Below are 18,987 nucleotides of genomic sequence, written 5' to 3'. Positions count from 1 at the left end.
GGAAGCTAGCTTGTGATTGGACGTCTTTTTGTCTGCATCACATGTATGTAAAGCCAGTAGAGAGAAACTGACAGTTTTGATGACTTTTTACCAACATAATCTTATTCATATCTGTGGTTTTCAGTCGAAACTGCTGTTACACCCAGTGCTCGATTGATTTTTCAATAATACAGTCCATGCTCCTGAGCTCCTAAGCAAAAATGGTGTTCTGGTTTTTGAGAAAAATATGGAAAAGACGATAAAATTATCCATTCATCCATTTTTGGAACCTAGTCACAGGGTTGCTGGAGCTTATCCCAGCTACTGGTAGGCGAAGGCGAGGTACACCCTGAACCGGTTGCCAGTGGGTCACAGGGCCACACAATCCCACTCACATGCATCCAAAGGGCAATTTGAAGTCACTGATTCACCTATGCAGCATGTTTTTGGACTGTGGAGAGTTCCCAGAGAAAACCCACACATGCACAAGGGGAACATGCAAACTACACACAGAAAGGTCCCAGCAGGGATTTGAACCAGAGCCATCTCACTCTGAGTGAGAGTGCTAACCACTGCACCACTGCTCTCCACTGTAAAAATTTAGGGCAGAAATACTTCAACTTAAAGTTTAGTTTTTCTTAAGTTTCTTTATATTCAAATGTTTCTAAATGAATTCATAATGTGTAACTATGATATTCATGAATAAAAGAAGCAAAGAGATAATAAAAATATATATCACTGGTATTTTGTGATTCATTCACTCTAGAAAGATGAATCCTGTGCAGCATAAAGATGAGGTTCCATCTTTTAGTCGTTAACAGTTTTTCACAGATATGCTGTTCAATCTGTGCATGGTTGCACACAAATAACAAAAATAAACAACCCCAAAACAAAATACATGGCAGCTGGTTTGTGTGTGTGTTTGTCAATCGCTCTGTTTCTCAACTTGTAAGGCTGAAACGTTTGCAAAACACCAAAAGATTAGCACAAAATAAAACACTAGAACTTGATAAAGACTTAAATAGAAAAATAGGGGTAAATCTGTGGATGTTATTGTGACATGAAAAACATAAAGAAACATAAACTTTCGCCATAAGCGGCTTGAGAAGCTGCTAACGAGAAACCATGAGTGTGAACATGTTTGAGCAACATCAGATGATCTGACACTGAGGTTGCTTCTCATCGCTCCACTTCTTGAGTGAGTTATTGCAGTTGTCTTTCCTTGTTTCAGCAACACAACAAACAAAGAAGAGATTTTGATTAAAGAGTAAAGATTTGTCCATTTTTGTCCCGTCTTTGTTCAGTTTATGTCTCTTTAATTGTCCCACGTTTGCTACTGTAAAAGGCAGTGTTGTGTCTCTGGTGTTGTAAAAAGTTATTTTATTATTTTGGACATGATCTTTTTTCTTGTAAACTATTAGATTATACACGTGCAGCAAAAGATCACTTAGAGAGCCACAGACACGCGTCCTCTTCTTCTACGAGCTCTCTTCTGACTCCAACAGGCAGGTTTCTGCAATGATCCCTGTCACCAGGTAAGGGTCGCAGTTTGCTGCCGGACGCCGGTCCTCGAAGTAACCCTTCCCATCTTTGCCCACCTGGCGTGGAATGCGAATGCTGGCGCCTCGATTAGCCACGCCAGCCGAGAAGTCGTGGATGCTGGAGGTTTCGTGCAGGCCGGTCAGGCGCCTCATGTTGTCCTGGCCGTTGTGAGGGTCGTAGGTGCTGATGTGCTTCTTGTGATTTTTGCCCAGTTTTTCGATGGCCGCCTCAATGTGCCTGCATCAGAGAGAGCAGAGAGGTGTGGTTATTTAAAGGCCACTACCACGCTTTCAGGTCTAAATGAGGACAAATGCATCAGTGAAAAGAAAGGACTAAAAAAGCAGCACAAAAAACAATTGTAAACTTAAAAATTAGAAATTATGTTGAAATCTGAGTCTGTGGGCCCGTTTAGGATTCATGCTCTGTTTGTTTCAGACTTTTGTACATGATAGAGACCAGACAAAAACACAAAAATACACTGAAAAATCAAAGTAAGCCACATTGTTAGCCACAATGATAACTCTGCTGGTGACTGTCGTCTGTCTCAACTGACATCCAGGAGTTTCTAAATTCTTCTTTTCTCAGTTGATCTGAGAAATATTCGTTTTCTGTAAAAATCAAATGAGTCTAAACCCCACCAGAACAGAGAATATGCACTCCTGACTCAGAAGCACAGAAGTGGAAGTATGATCATATGCGGCTGCATAAGTTAGATGTTTTTATTATCAGGAACTCTGAGACCAAATATAAAAGAAAACAAAAGGTTTTAACTCTATCACAAAAGCAACTCTATAGACAAGACACGAAGCAGATGTACAACTTCAATTTTGATTTATTTGTTAAACATATTTTTTGACTCTCAGGGAAGGAGAAGTTTATCGGTTCAATGAAAAGTGTTAAAATGTTTTTACTGAAAATAAGTTTTATCTTTCATCTTGAGTCTGATTTATTTGGCAAAAAGCTTCATTAGTGGTTAAAAAAAAGAAATAATAACATGAAAAAGTTAGGATGATCAAAAACAAGAGAAGCAATAAAGTTCATTCTGACAAATAGAATGACTGAGTAACAGCTGCTTATTTCTCTATAGAAGTCTATGGGAATTTGCCTACTTGCAACCAGCGGGTACTTCCTGTTTGGAATGCCAGGAGGGAGGGGCCACTCATTCCATTTGAAGTATCATTCAATGGGAATTACCCCAAAAACGCTCACATATGGGTATTTTGTTTGATTTTGATTTTTTACACAGAGCAGCGACTAAAACGGAATTTAAATATTTCTTTATGAGAAAACAACATCGAAAGATGAATTTTATGTTTTAGACGGCCTGTCTTCTTTTTTTTTTTGAATTGGGGTTTCTTTAAGTTTTCCAGAATACTCACTGCAGCCCCCCCTCTTCCCTCATCTGCCTGGTGCTGACGTTGGTGTGACATCCGGCTCCGTTCCAGTTGCCTTTGACGGGTTTGGGGTCCAATGTTGCCAGAACCCCAAAGTCTTCGCACACGCGGTGCAAGAGGAAGCGCGACACCCACAGATGGTCTCCCATGTGGATTCCTTCACAGGGTCCCACCTGATACTCCCACTGAAACAGAGAGGGGTTGGGGTTGGGGGTCGGAACCACACTCAACACACTGGGGGGGGGCAGACGTACCTGAGAAGGCATGACCTCAGCGTTGGTGCCAGAGATCTTGACTCCGGCGTAGAGGCAGGCCTTGTAGTGGCACTCCACGATGTCCCGCCCGTACGCACAGTTTGCCCCCACCCCGCAGTAATATGGACCTTCATGTTGGGGGCAAAACATGGGGGGGAGTCAGCAAACGTTTTTAGGATGATCTTTTTTTAGCTATAAAAGTGATTGTTTGAATGACTTAATGTGATGTCCTTTCTTAGTTATTCAAGAGTAAGAAATCTGATAATCAGATTCTAGATTTTTTTGAAAACAGAAGTCAGATTTTTTTCTGCAGGCAGACTTGTGTTTGTTCTATATATCTGTCTATTTTTGTATTTTGTGGGGAAATGTGCCAGAGTCCCAGTGTGAGTGGAAAAGATTGAAGCAACGGCAATTCCAGCCGTCATTTTCACCTCCTGGAGCAGAATAGACGGACAGCGTGTTTCCAAAGGAAAACTCTTAAGATTGAAGAAAGAAATTGTTTCGAAGTAAAGATTTTTAAAAAGAAAAAACATGCAGAGCATCTCCACATGAACCATTGACTGTATATGGCTTTAAATAGCAAAAATCCCATAGACCTCTGTAGAGAAATAAACAGCTGTTACTCAGTTATTCTATTCCCTGATACCTTTGTTATAATGCTCTTGATAATCAAATATTTTTTTCACTTTCAGTCGGAATAAATCATTTGCACAAGCACAGTAGTGTTTGAAATACCAGGAGAGGAAATGAGTCCCGCCGTACAAGCCAAGGTGCCACATACATAGATATCTGGCAGCTCGGTAATATACGAGATGATCTTCTAAACGTGCTTTTATTATTGTTACAGTCATTTTAAAGCGCCTGTTCGCTCATCATTTTAATTTTAATCCATGTGATCAGTGCTTTTTTTGTGGAAGAACGGAGCTGGAAGAAGCCAGGACTAAGAGAGGCTAACATGCGCTAACAACATTTAGCCTTGGAAGAACATAAAATCCATGCGGGAAATGCTGCAATCTGCATCTTGGCTGCACGTAAATATCTGGGAATAACATCAGCCTTTATTTTTTCGGGACACGACTGGCAACACAAATCCACGTTGATTGTTTGAACGGTTTCTAAGGACTGAGCAACATTCCTGCTTTGAAAAGCTCACACACCGCCCCAAAGCCGCTGTGTGAGCTGACGGTCCGAGCTCTGCCCGGACACACACTTTTACCGGAAGACCCGGTTCTCCTGTGTTCCGTAGCTTGTTCACCTAGAGCTGCGGGATGGATCGCAGTCCGAAGTTTCCGTAACATAGCGCACACGTAACAAAGCATCCTCCCTTCCCCTCAAACACAAAGTCCGACTGCTCTGCTCAGAGGCTTAGTCGCTCGGTCCACCGGTCCACTTGACTAATCAAGTGCAGGAGCGGACTACTTCTTTTCAATTTTGTTTATTCTTATTTTTAGTTTTTTGTTAAAGTTACTTCCCTCAGTTTATACTGGATCATCGCGGATGGGTCATTAGTTGGGAAATGAAATAAATGAAGTAATAGGAGGTAAATCGTTCTTTAAGAGTGAAGACGCCCTCACTCACTCCAGTTCTCACATACAGTTGATGACATGAACACGATCTTTGAGAGATTATGGATTGAACCGGGAATTCAGGCCTGTGGATTATCAAGTATCTTATGTAGCAGTAATTTGATTACTGCCAGATGTCAGATTTGTGTGGTTATGCGTTGAGTCTTATATTCAACATTCTAACAGAGTTTATGGTAAAAACACTGACAGTAAACCCTGAAACACACCTGTCCTCAGGATTCACAAAGAGTTGTTTGGAGAAGTTAAAGCGATTGGGAAATGAACAGCTTCAGTGTCCGGGTAAATGTTGGCTGAGTCACCTTGGGGTGCTGGGAACCCGTTGGTGGGCCAGCTGAAAGGATGTCCATCCAGTCCCAGGAGTGTGTACTCCTGCTCCATGCCGAACCACAGGCTGTACTCCGCCAACGTCTTCATCACTTCGTTGCATCGGTGGCGGTGGTTGGTTTCTGCAGAACGAAGAAGTGGTACAACTTGTTTTTCAGGGCAGCACAGGAGCAACGACGTGGCACAGAGACGCACCAGCTGGGAGGCGGTTGTACTTGAGAACCTCGCAGAGGACCAGCTTGTTGGGGTCGAGGGTGAAAGGGTCCCTGAACATGGAGACGGGGACGAGGTACATGTCGCTGTTGGAGCCCTCGGACTGGTAGGTGCTAGATCCATCGAAGTTCCACTCAGGAATGTCTGATCGGGAGCAAGTTAACATCTAAAGTCAGAACCAGATTTGTAACATTTTTACACATATAAACACTTTGTATCTAATAATAGTAGATTTTCCAAAGCTGTAACCGAACACAACTCAAGTTTGCTATGAAATCCACCTGGCTTAAGAATGTTTTCACTGTTTCATGAATCTGTATTCAGTCTGTGTAGATTATTCATGCATCGCATTTGACATGAATCTGTCAAATGCTTCCTTATTATGCAGCTTTATAATCTATTAATTATTATGAATCTCGGTTATTGATCTTGAATAAACTTTATAAAGGAAAGTTTAATGGTCCTTAAATCTTCAGAAGGATCCTGTTTTTGAAAAGATTTGAGATGAGAAGGGAGTGTAAAACAAGGGAACAAAGACGAAGGAAAATGATTTCCTGAGAGTGACTTCCTGTTCAAGATGAGGCATTTTCAAGACAAACAGAGACAAATGATGAATATTAGTACATTAGATCTCCTGTGAGAGCAAACCTTCAATGCCCGCTGGTTCTGCGTCTAGAGTCCTTGTCTTGTTGCGGAGTCCTTCTCCGGTTCCGTCGACCCAGATGTAGGTGACCTGGCACTTCTGCCCCTGCGGCAGGCTCATGTACTGCTGCCGCACGACCTTGTTGAGGCGGGAGCTGGACGAGACTGAGGCCATGATTGGCTGCAGACAGGGAGGGGGGGGTCAGTTCATGATGCTGAGCATCGTTCTGACAGATGCCGGTCCTTTGAATTTCTACATTATTTGTTTAAAACCTCAAAGCTGCATGAATGTCTTTATTTATTATTGATTACGTGCCCATTTTCCTCAGAAATTTAGACTTTTGTGTTTGTTTCTTATTTTTCAGATGAACTTTTGAGGTCAAATGAAAAACAGTCATCCAAACTTTCCTGACAGTGTGCTTTATTGCTGATTGGGTTCTGAGAACTCAACAGGAAAACTTAGGCTATAAATGAACTCAGAAATGAATTGGATAAATGTTCAGACTTACTGTGAGGCTTCAGGTGCAGGCAGGTGAGCTGATTCGGAGCAGGTCTTTCCCTGAAGTGGAAGTGATGACGAACTGACACCTTTGAAAGCACGGGAGGCTGTGGGCGGGGTTAGGGGCGTGGCTTTTGTTTTTGCTGAACGCAAAGTCTGTATTCCTCAGAGCAAATGAACTATAAAAAAGGGCAATCGTGCTTATGACATGCATGCAGCAGAAGCAAATCAGCACTGCATGCATGTGTCTTGAAACAACAGCTGATTCAGCACAGCTGGAGCCCGACAGGCGTGAGGAGGACTCACATCAGCAGCACAGACACTTGCTGTTTGCTGAGCACTCAGTCTCGCAGCTCAATTAAACACCAGAAGATGCTTGTATGTTCAGTTTCCATCAGGATAGACATTCAGCAGCTGTGTGGAGAAAGCCTTGACCACGTGGGACAGAGGCGCGATGAAGCATGAAACAATACACAAACTCAAAAACATCTGCTGATGAACCGCCGTTATACTCAGGTGACATTTGACTGACTCATCCCCTGAAACTACATCTAAAACTGGATTCTCATTGACTCTATTTACAGACGTGTAAATAATGCCTTTTCAATGAAACCTTCAGTCAATGTAAGAGGCGTGAAACGTCATGTCTATGAAGGACACTAGACAAACATTCACGGTACGTTTTTGCACTGAGGAGCCCTGAAGAACGAAAAAAAAAAACACACGCTTTTGACCTTCATAAGATGTTTGTCTAAAAAAACAGAAGCAGTGTGTCAAAATGTCCGTTTAAACAGAAATGTGTTTACAGGTTATTAAAGACCAACTTGATGCAGATTCTTTTGAATCCTCCAATAAACCCTTGCTTTGTGTGAAGTCGATGTTATGCGAGTCATCAGACCAAGTGGCCCACGATATGACACAGAAACTGTTGACTCCCATTTGCTGTAATCATGTCAACTTGTGTTGGTATTTTAGCTGAAACCCTTCCTCATACAAACTCAATCAAGTGGAATTGCTTTCATTTGCACCATACAGTAAGAGGGCGCAGCAAAAGAAAACAGGAGGATCAGGTTTTTGTACTTTCGAGACATTCTGGAGGAGCATAGTTTTATAAATGCAACGCATGGAATGGTGGCGCCACAGGCATTTCAGGCAGAAAAAGTCGAATGTCCTGTCAGAACTCTCTCTATTGTCACGGAAATAACTTTTAGGCCGGGAAGCGTGACACCTGCGTCTTAAATGAAGTGTCAGACTCATCAAAGTCACACCTGCAATCACATTTTTCTGCCATGTTTGGCATGGTAACCAATAAATGAGAATAAGTGAGTCTTCTGTCGTGCCACCCTTTGTATGGAAGTTTCTTTCACCCATAATTCATGCATGACATGCAATTCTCAATGAATACTTCAGTTTGCAGTTTGATCATGCTGTTTAAAAATATGCATTTGGTAATGTAAAGTTCAAAATTACAATTAAATTGACATAAAATGAAAAGAAAAATCAATTGCATCTTAAGTTGTCATGGTTTTTGGAACAAACGAAAATGCATTTTGCAATGTACAATTCAATATTTTAAAATGAAATGAAAATGAAATTTTAATTTCTTGTTTGTTTTAAATTCACTTCGAGCAACTTAAAATCCATTGCAATTTATTTTGGGTTCGTGTTTTTGTGTCAACATTCAAAAGGAACTGCAAAACAGCACTGCTTTTCATTTGCATAGCATCCCACTGGGCTGCACGGTGGCACAGTGGTTGGTGCTGTCGCCTCACAGCTTGAAGGCCCTGGTTGTGTGGTGCTGTTGGGGAGTTCTCCCTGAGCATGTGTGGGTTTTCTCCGGGCACTCCGCCTACCTCCCACAGTCCAAAAACATGTTTCACTGGTGGACTGATTACTCTAAATTGTCCCTAGCTGTGCCTGTGGGTGTGTGGCCCAGCGACAGGCTGGCGACCTGTAACCCACCCAACAGGTCAGGCTCTGGCAGACACTGAGATTCTAATGCATGCTTTAACGTCTATCCGTTTATTGTAATGCCCTGCTCTCTGGTCTTCCTAGAACACGGATATCAAACCTTCAACTGCTGCAGAATTTATGCAAGCTGACGAGGACCAAGGCGCGGGAACACATTACACCCATTTTAAAATCTCTGCATTGGCTCCCTGTGAAATTCAGAATTTCAGAAGTTCTTTCATTGGTTTATAAATGTTTTTATGTAAATCTTAGGCCGTCATATCTATCTGATATGGTTTCACAGCATGAGCCCTGGTGGACCCTGAGGTCCTCTGATGCAGGCCTTTTGGTTATTCCAAAAGTCAGGCCTACTGTTGCAACGGTTGTTATTGTAGAAAACTTTCATAAAAACATCACAGGAACAAAGAAGAATCCTTCTGCTTATTTTTCTGTCTCTGTTTTATAATCACTTGTTTTAAAGTTTGGTTTGGAAATGTTATCCTTTAAAAAAGTACATATTTAATCCCTATTCAGTGTGACCGGAATTTATCCTTTTAAATCCATCCATCCATCCATTTTCTGAACTCTTCAAATTCTCTTCAGGGTCACAAAGTTAGTTTGCTTAGTTTAGCTAATTTTGCTCTACATTTGAAGTCTAAAGTATCAATGCATCATTTTTAAACAGTTTGTTTTTAGGGATTTATTGAATATTCACATGTATATTGTTCCTGTATAATGCATTTCTTGATTTCCTTTGGCTAAAGGAGTCTAAATAGGCTTTTTCCTTATTTCTTTTTAATCACATCTATAATTCAGCTACATACTTTGAAGTTTTTTCTTTCATTCTTCCCTTAAAACAAAAAAAAAAGTAAAAGTGAAATTCAAGAACGTTTAGCAAAGATGCTCCTCTTTGAACTGGTATCAACCAAATTTTATCATCCAACATTAAAATCTCTTGGTCTTGGTTTCTTTTTTTGTGTTTTGATGCCTGCCCCAAGTTGAATATTGTTTCTCCTGCATCATTTTCTCCAAGCAGCACCTTTACAAACCACAATCAAGAAGAAGCTTCGTCTTGAACACGGAGCTGGAGGTCTTCCTCCTTACCTTTCATATATCCTCTGACCACCTCATGTTTCCTTTGATCAATTCAACCCTCAGGAGTATTGGATCATTCAGTGACTTGCCTGATGAACCACAAACAGCTTCAGTGCATCAAAAGACTCAGAGAGATACAAATGAAACTGAAACAGTAAAAACTGATGGATGCTCCTGCTTCTAGAGAGCTGTCAGTGTTCCAAACGGGAACTGAGCCGAACACCCGAGGAACCGGGTGATCAGAGAAGCAGCAGTCAGGTGCTGGTCTGGACGGACATGCAGAGCTTTTCAGATGATCTGTTTATCCACGTATCTCCTTTTGTAGCAGAGGTAATCGCAGGTATGTCAGCGACCAAAGTGGCAGGATGATGATTCAAGGCGCTCCCCGTCTCCTTCAGGCCTTCCTCACAAAGCGGCCGCTCTTCTTCTCTGCTCTGCTGGTGCTGGGCGGCCGGCTGCTCAGCCTCCACACCCGCCGACACGCCTGTCCTCTGAAGGGGAAGCACAGAGGGGATAATGGGATGCCCCGCCTCTATATGGTGCTGGGAAAGGAATTACAGAAGCCTGTAAAAATTTCACTTCAAAAGAACAGTGTGTCCTTTAGAAAACTATGTCTCGCCGGGCACATGGCAAGTTTTTTCTGAAAGTGTTACTCAATTCAATTCCTCACGAGAAAACATGAGCATTCCTTTGAAGATTTTGTCATTTTCTAACTGAAAACATAAAAGCTGCACCACTGAGATGATGCATGCTGTAAAAAACTTGTGTTGTGGCAGTTTGATCTACTGAGAAAGAGGAGCAGGCCTGATAAATGTAGGCCTCGAGCTCCGTTCACATGGCCAAGAAGGACCAAGTGACCACTTCCAATGAAAAGTCTATGTTAACGGACGTAAACGTGTTTCAGGCTTCCGCAGTCAAAACTTTCATCTTCCCACTTTGTAAATTTTATGACTGTTTTCAGGCTCTACCTGCAAAACGTGCAACTATTGAACGCAGGTTTTAGGTTAAAACCAGGTTGAGCTTTGACCAATCAGACTCAGATTTGATAATGTTGTGTGGATGATGTCCCTTTTCTTTCACAAAAGTGTCAACGGCTTGAAAATTGATCATGGAGGTGTACGGCCGGAATTCTATGACACTAATATTTTCTTAGGTTTTTTATATATCAGAAAAGAGCTGCGAGAGAACGTTATCTTTTTCTTTTGCTGGCTTTTATCAACAGTATGTTTTGAATGTAGTTAGTGTTTCTTGTTGCTTTTCTTCTTTTTTGTTTTTACAAGTATGTATTACATTACTAAACTATTAATAATATCAAAACAGGCTTTCTTTGTCAGAGACAATCAAGAAATCTCTTTTTGAAGCCATCAAATTATCAAAGCAACATGTTGTTTACAACAGAATCCCTGAATCCTTTGGAAAAATTGTGAAAAATCCATGGATGAACAAATCTCTCATGATAATTCAATGTACAGTCCTATATGGGAGGTTGCTCTTGTTACGAGACCGTCAAACTAAATAATTATTTCAGTGTTCACAGGTGATGCAGTGAGATAAAAAAGCGCTTGGAATATTTTTCCTTGGAGTTACCTGGATGCGAATCCTGCTGTCTTTTTTTATTAATAGCAGTTTAAAAAAAAAAACATAGTTACATTTCATTTGACATAAAAAAAATGATTTTTTTTTATTCATGAACATATGAAAAAAAAACAGCTATTAAACAAAGGCTTTGATAGACTCTACACTGAGCATTTGTGGGTGGTTGTCCTTAAATAACAAACACTCCAACTTCCTAACTGTCACGGTGGCCTCTGTCAGTGCTCCTCCCCCTCCCCTCTCACTGTGCACCTGAAGATTGGAACCAGCTGTGGACACTCTGCTCATCACCTCACCGCCTTCTTAAGGGGATCCAGACCTGCAGTCATCGCCAGTCCGTTGCCTACCTCGGTGCATGTCTGAACCTCAGTACATACTCCGGTTCAAGTTCGGGCCTTTACTTACCCTGCTTATTCTACCCGCCTCCAGGTTTCCAGATCCACGAGTGTCCACCTGGGAGATCTTCAGCTCGCTCCACACCAGCCTCGCCTCGAAGTCACGCCACGTTCCTCGCTCACCTCGGTTCCCAAGACATCAGACAGTGCGCGGCGATCCGCACCGCACATCTCGCTCCGCTCCAGCCACGCCACGCTCTCAGCTCAGCCCTCAAGCTCCTACGAGCCACGCCGACTCTTCGCCAGAGATCCAAGCCAGCACTAAGTACCACCAGAACTGTTATCTCCTGCCTGGATATTAAAGACTCTTTGTTAATCGCCACTTGCCTGAGTTTCCTTCCGGGGTTTACAGCGTCTGGGTCTGCCGCGTCCCTTCCGTCATGACAGAACGGACTGGCCATAACACAGACCCAGCTGACCCGGAAGGGCTCCGGTTAGCCGTCACTCAACAGGGACTATTCTTGGGACGGCAAGCCGAATCTCTGTCTCAGATGGCCGCAGCCCAACAGGATCTTTTCCGCCGACTGGACGGCATCACTCAGACTTTAATGGAACTAACGGGCCAAGCTTCATCTAACACCGCCGCCGCAGCGTCATTTCCTTCCGCCACCGCAGCGTCCATTCCTTCCGCCGCCGGCTCCATCACTTCCGGTTCCGGTTCAAACCCCGAAAACGTCCGCCTTCAACCTGAGACGTTTCACGGTGAGGTTGAGGCTTGTGGGGGATTCCTTCTCCAGTGTCAGTTAATTTTCCAGCAAGCACCCCGTTACTATCAGGCTGACCACAGCAAAATAACGTTAATAGTAAATTCCTTACGCAACAAGGGTCTGCAGTGGGCTCAGGCCTATCTTGCCGCTAACCCCATTTACCAAGTTTCGTTTGATAGATTCATCAGAGAATTCCGCCTGGTGTTCGACCAGCCTCGGAAGGAAGAGGAGGCCTCACGTCAGCTTCTATGTTTAAAACAACGAAACCGCTCTGTAAGTGACCACCTCATTGATTTCCGCATCCTGGCGGTGGAGGCTGGCTGGCCGGACGTCGCCCTAAAGGGGATTTTCTACCAGTCATTGAACGACAACATTAAGGACCATCTGTGCTCCCAACCAGAGACTCATACTTTTGAAGAGCTTGTTTCTGCAGCCCTGCGATCAGACATTCGCATTCGGGAACGACAGAAGGAGCGTCTTCGGCAAGAGAGGAGGGCTTCACCAGTGCCTAAGTCACATAGAGCGTTCCCGGAAGCCGATCTACCTCCCGATCGGATTCCACCGGTGAAGGACTCGGATGAACCCATGCAGATTGGGCATTCCAAGCTTTCACCACAGGAACGGCAGAGACGAAAGGAGGAGGGGGCTTGCTTTTACTGTGGACTTCCAGGACACCTAGTAAGCCAATGCTCCCTACGTTTAAAAGCCAAGACCCCCCGCTAGAAGACGGGCCGCGGGCGGGTTCCTCTATTTCTCCTTCAGAGAAAAAGTTTCTTTTTGTTCCTGTCAAGTTAGGTTCTGCCAAGGGTTGTCATGTTTTCAAAGCGCTAGTTGACTCAGGCGCCGAACAGAGTTTTATTGACCATGACCTCATTTCCAAGTTAAGTCTGCCCACAGAAACCCTGGAACAGCCCATAGAGACTGCCGGCCTAGGGGGTCAACCGCTTTCCCGGATCACGCACCGTACTACGCCAGTACTCCTCATCACGTCGGGTAACCATCGCGAACACATTCAATTTTTTGTCACTAGAACCTTGCAAACTCCTATCGTTTTAGGTTACTCCTGGTTACGTACCCACAACCCTCAGACTGGGTACATGGTAACATCTCCACCTGGAGTGCCTTTTGTATGGCTAATTGCCTCAGGTCCGCGGAACCACTCATCCGTGCTAACAGCGAACCGGTTTCAGAGCAAATTGACCTCACTCGCGTCCCCTCATGCTACCACGATTTAAGATCTGTTTTCAGTAAGTCTAAGGCCGGTTCTCTGCCATCTCATAGGCCCTATGACTGTGCCATAAATCTTCTTCCCGGCGCACCACTCCCTAAGAGTAGACTGTTCAACCTGTCTGGGCCAGAGAAATTAGCCATGGAGAAATATATCCAGGAGGCTCTTACTGCTGGTCTTATTAGACCATCCTCCTCCCCAGTTGCCGCGGGGTTCTTCTTTGTGGAAAAGAGAGACAAGACCCTTCGTCCCTGCATAGATTACCGGGAACTAAATCAAATAACCATTAAGGATAAGTACTCACTTCCCCTTATCAGCTCCGCTTTTGATTCCGTTCAGAAAGCACGCATATTCACCAAACTCGATCTGCGTAATGCTTATCATTTAGTTCGCATTAAAGAGGGGGACGAGTGGAAGACTGCGTTTAACACTCCATTGGGACATTTCGAGTATCTAGTCATGCCCTTTGGCCTCACGAACGCCCCCGCAGTTTTCCAACGACTGGTTAACGACGTCCTCCGCGACTTCCTCAACCGATTCGTTTTTGTTTATTTGGACGATATTCTGATCTACTCTCCCAACTTGTCTCAACACACTCACCATGTACGACTCGTCCTCGAACGTTTGCTGGCTAATCAGCTTTTCGTGAAAGCTGAGAAGTGTGAGTTCCACGCCTCCACAGTCTCGTTCCTCGGGTATATCTTCGAAGCCGGCAATATCAGACCTGATCCAGCTAAGATCGAAGCTGTCGCTAATTGGGAACCTCCAGAAAGTCGGAAGAAACTGCAGCAATTTTTAGGGTTTGCTAATTTCTACAGGAGGTTTATTCGCAATTACAGTTCCATAGCTTCCCCCCTCACACAGCTCACCTCCACCAAGAGACCCTTTGTCTGGACCCCAGAGGCTCAGTCTGCTTTCGATAGACTCAAGAAACTCTTTGTCTCAGGGCCCATCCTCATCCAACCTGACCCCTCTAGCCAGTTTGTTGTGGAGGTGGACGCCTCAGACACTGGCGTAGGGGCCGTCCTTTCTCAACGGGAGAAGACCTCCGGCAAGTTGAAGCCTTGCGCCTTTTTCTCCCGAAAGCTATCACCCGCCGAGAGAAATTACGATGTGGGTAACCGAGAACTCTTGGCCATAAAACTAGCCCTAGAAGAGTGGCGTCATTGGCTGGAGGGAGCGCACCACCCGTTTATCGTCTGGACGGACCACAAAAACCTGGCCTACTTAAGATCCGCCAAAAGGTTAAATTCTCGACAAGCCCGCTGGTGTCTCTTCTTCGACAGATTCAACTTCTCCATAACTTACAGACCCGGTAGCCACAACATCAAGCCTGATGCACTCTCTCGACGTTACAGTTCCAGTGAGGATACCGTCCAATCCACCATCCTACCATCCACCTGCATCATAGGAAACCTCACCTGGGATGTCGAGTCCAGAGTTTTACAGGCGCAAGGTGAGGAGCCTAATCACCCCATTGCACCTCCTAACACTCTCTATGTTCCTACGTCCCTCCGCTCAGAAGTCCTCTCCTGGGGTCACGCCTCCCGTATAGCCTGCCACGCCGGAGTCCACAGAACATTGAACCTCCTGAAACGTCGGTTCTTCTGGCCCTCCATGGAGAAGGATGTCAGAGAATACGTTGCCGCCTGCACAGTCTGTGCCCGTTCTAAGACTGGCAACTCACCCCCGGCTGGTTTTCTTCAACCCCTTCCGGTACCGGGACGTCCCTGGTCTCACATAGCTATGGACTTTGTTACTGGCCTGCCTCCCTCCCAAGGTAACACAGTCATTCTCACTGTTGTGGACCGCTTCTCCAAGGCGGCCCATTTCATCCCTCTCATTCAGTTGCCCACAGCTACGGAGTTGGCTGAGATACTGGTCCAGAACGTATTCAGGCATCATGGCATCCCTACGGACATTGTTTCGGACCGTGGACCCCAGTTCATCTCGCAGGTGTGGAGGGCCTTCTGCTCTGCGTTATGGGCCACGGTCAGCCTAACGTCTGGCTACCATCCGCAATCCAACGGTCAGGCTGAAAGGGCTAACCAAGAGCTCGAGGCCGCCCTCCGTTGCCTCGCTGCCCAGAACCCGGCCGATTGGTCCAAATATCTTGTCTGGATCGAGTACTCACACAACAACCACCCTTCATCCGCCACGGGGGTGTCTCCATTCCAAGCATCATTGGGTTACTCACCTCCCTTGTTCCCCTCACAGGAGCTGGAGTTAGCTGTTCCCTCGGTCCAACACCATCTCCAGCACTGTCAAACCATCTGGCAGCAGACCAGGGAGGCTCTCTTTCGCTCTAGGGAGGCCAACTGTCGCATCGCCAACCGGCACAGGGTGGCCGGGCCTACTTATCGTCCAGGTCAGAAGGTTTGGCTCTCCTCCCGCAATATCCCCATCCAGGCTACCTCCAGTAAACTCGCTCCCCGGTTCATCGGTCCCTATACCATAGACCGCATCATTAACCCCACCTGTGTCCGTTTACGGCTTCCGGCAGCTCTCAGGGTTCATCCCTCCTTTCACGTCTCCCAGATTAAACCCGTACAGGAGAGTCCCCTTTGCCCGCCGTCCGCTTCCCCTCCGCCCGCCCGGCTCATTGACGGCGCTCCGGCCTATACCGTCAGCAAGGTCCTGGATGTCCGGCGGCGGGGTCGGGGCTATCAGTTTCTGGTGGACTGGGAGGGTTACGGTCCGGAGGAACGGTCTTGGATCTCCCGTGCCCTCATTCTGGACCGTTCCCTCCTTGACGACTTTTTCCGTGCCCATCCTGATTGTCGCCCTGGACCGCCCGGTGGCGGTCGTTGAGGGGGGGGTACTGTCACGGTGGCCTCTGTCAGTGCTCCTCCCCCTCCCCTCTCACTGTGCACCTGAAGATTGGAACCAGCTGTGGACACTCTGCTCATCACCTCACCGCCTTCTTAAGGGGATCCAGACCTGCAGTCATCGCCAGTCCGTTGCCTACCTCGGTGCATGTCTGAACCTCAGTACATACTCCGGTTCAAGTTCGGGCCTTTACTTACCCTGCTTATTCTACCCGCCTCCAGGTTTCCAGATCCACGAGTGTCCACCTGGGAGATCTTCAGCTCGCTCCACACCAGCCTCGCCTCGAAGTCACGCCACGTTCCTCGCTCACCTCGGTTCCCAAGACATCAGACAGTGCGCGGCGATCCGCACCGCACGTCTCGCTCCGCTCCAGCCACGCCACGCTCTCAGCTCAGCCCTCAAGCTCCTACGAGCCACGCCGACTCTTCGCCAGAGATCCAAGCCAGCACTAAGTACCACCAGAACTGTTATCTCCTGCCTGGATATTAAAGACTCTTTGTTAATCGCCACTTGCCTGAGTTTCCTTCCGGGGTTTACAGCGTCTGGGTCTGCCGCGTCCCTTCCGTCATGACACTAACAGCTCCAATAGTGACAGCAGTTTAGATGTGGGATTTTTCTCCATCAGAAAATCCTTGGTTTAATAGTATATATTTGTGTATATAAAAAGATATTCAAATGAATAAAAAAATCTTGTTTTTTATGCCAAACGAAATTTAATGTAAACTAATACATGCAACCGTGGGATTCACACCCAGGTTACTCACAGGAAAAACAGTGTGAGGCCTGCATTATTCCGCTGCACTAGGGGTGTTAAAAAAATCGATTCTGCGATACATCGCGATAGTTCATTTGGCGATACGTATATGGATTCAAAATGCTGTCAGTGCGATATTTATTTAATTATCAGTGAGCGTCCTTCAGCGTCTGACTCTTGTTTTCCACTTCAACCCCCGACCACTAGTTGGCAGCAGAGCAAACAGAGCCTCTTTGAGCAGCTCTAGAGCTTTTTTCGGACAAGAACTACCTAGTTTATACTTGGGACCGAAACTCTGAGCCATGTTGCTGCCAGCAACATATAAAAACGTGGATTGCGGTGCTATTTAGAGGGCTTGGATAAGAATGAGTGAAGCACTACAGTTTCACTGGGGCTAATAGGCTAATGCACTTAGCATCGGCTAAAATGCTATCGGCAAAGCAGGCCAAAGTTCTGCAGAACCTCCCAGCAATAGATTTAGCGACCTGATGGATCAGACTGATGTGTACAACGCTCCGAAAAAAGGCCGCCATCGTGGCGATGACCGTTACTAGTTTACTTCCGCATGTAAGAAAGTGCGGCTGCAGCGGTGCAGTGCAGACTGATATGTAAACAAAGCATCTTCGCCACATTAAAGAAACTTTCCTTCACCCTGTCATGCTGCCTCATCATCACCCTTTATTTTTTCTGGAAAGAATTTGTATTTTTGTTTTCCCCTTTATTTTTGAAGCACCGTTTAGGCTCCTGTTCCATTTAGAAGCTCTGGAGAAGATACATTAAGCAATATTGAAAATAAAGAGCACTTAATTTACTCATACTTTTAAAACCCTTATTTGTTAAGGTACATTCTTTTTTTTTTCTAATACTGAAATATATTTTGTTTTGGAAATCAGACAATGTTGACTCTTACCTTTCTATATTTTGAGTTACCAAAATAAAAGCACTATGAATTTGCCTCGGTTAAAGCCACTTATACATGAGATACAGCTGCAGTGCTTAACATTGTGATCATTAAATCAATAGAATTTGACAATTTTATTACAATGGAAGACATATTGAAATTCAATATGAAGTCATGTTTGGAAAAAAAAAAGAGAGAGAGAGAGAAAATGTGTTGCGGTCTATATCGGGATACGTATCGTATCGTGGGGCGCATATCGGGATACGTATCGTATCGCCAGACACACCTCTACACTGCACCACCAGTGAACGCTGAAACAATTGTTTCGTTTCTCGTAACAAGGATGAGAATAACTACAAGGTACAGTTGCATTAAACCATCGGGCTATTATTCCAGATGACTGACAATCTCCATCGGCACCAAGGCATTTTTGACACCTGTATATGTGACGTTAAAAACGCTTTTTTTGAACGCCCTGGAATGGCATTTGAGACGCGTGATTTAAAATATATATACAGCGTTTTGGAGACGCGGTTTGAACGTAGTAAAATGTCACTTTAAAAAGCGGCGTTTTGGAGTTCCTTAACCCTTGTTCTATCTCAGATGACCCCACCCTCGCATTGACGTGTTCTCCCTACCATGACAAAGGTGGATAAAGGTGGAAAGATTTCATGTAATCCATGGTCACCAGTGAAGATCACAAATCATTGAAGAAAAAAGGTTCAGCGCACTGTCTAGTGGGTCTAGATGACCCAACTCCCAATGTTAAAGTGCCTAGGATAGCACAAGGGTTCCGCCACTTTCCCTGGCGATTTCTCATCCTTTCGGCTTGCCATACCTCCGGCGCTGCATGAAGCCGCAGACGAGCTCGTGAGCGATCATCACGTAGAGGAGGAAGATGAGCACGGCGGGGTCCATCCAGCCGCGCGCGAGGGAGTTGGAGGGCACTGTGCTGTTCCAGGTATCCGCGCCCAGGATCCAAACGCGCGGATGGAGATGGTCTCCACGTGGCGCACCCCACAGCGTCTACTGAAGCGGTCCGGACTGCTGGGTCACCTCCATCCTTCAGACCTTCATCAGACTCAATGATGGTCTACTGTCC

General features: G+C 45.3%; 1 protein-coding gene across 1 annotated transcript; it reads right to left on the bottom strand.

Annotated features, from left to right (window-relative positions):
• Window positions 1–772: 772 nt before the first annotated feature.
• On the bottom strand, window positions 773–7,943 carry LOC101163918 (glutamine synthetase). Its single transcript, XM_004075091.5, has 7 exons — window positions 6,444–7,943; window positions 5,941–6,115; window positions 5,275–5,436; window positions 5,055–5,201; window positions 3,170–3,297; window positions 2,901–3,100; window positions 773–1,758 (listed from the first exon to the last, which is right to left on the bottom strand). The coding sequence occupies exons 2-7, from the start codon at window positions 6,107–6,109 to the stop codon at window positions 1,458–1,460; spliced, it is 1,107 nt and encodes a 368-aa protein (XP_004075139.1). The 5' UTR covers window positions 6,110–6,115; window positions 6,444–7,943; the 3' UTR covers window positions 773–1,457.
• Window positions 7,944–18,987: the final 11,044 nt, after the last annotated feature.

This window comes from Oryzias latipes, chromosome 12 (assembly GCF_053564925.1).
Source record: "Oryzias latipes strain Hd-rR chromosome 12, Olatipes_Hd-rR_3.1".
NCBI classification, from domain to species: Eukaryota; Metazoa; Chordata; class Actinopteri; order Beloniformes; family Adrianichthyidae; genus Oryzias; species Oryzias latipes.
This window is presented reverse-complemented; position numbering and strand designations above follow the sequence as displayed.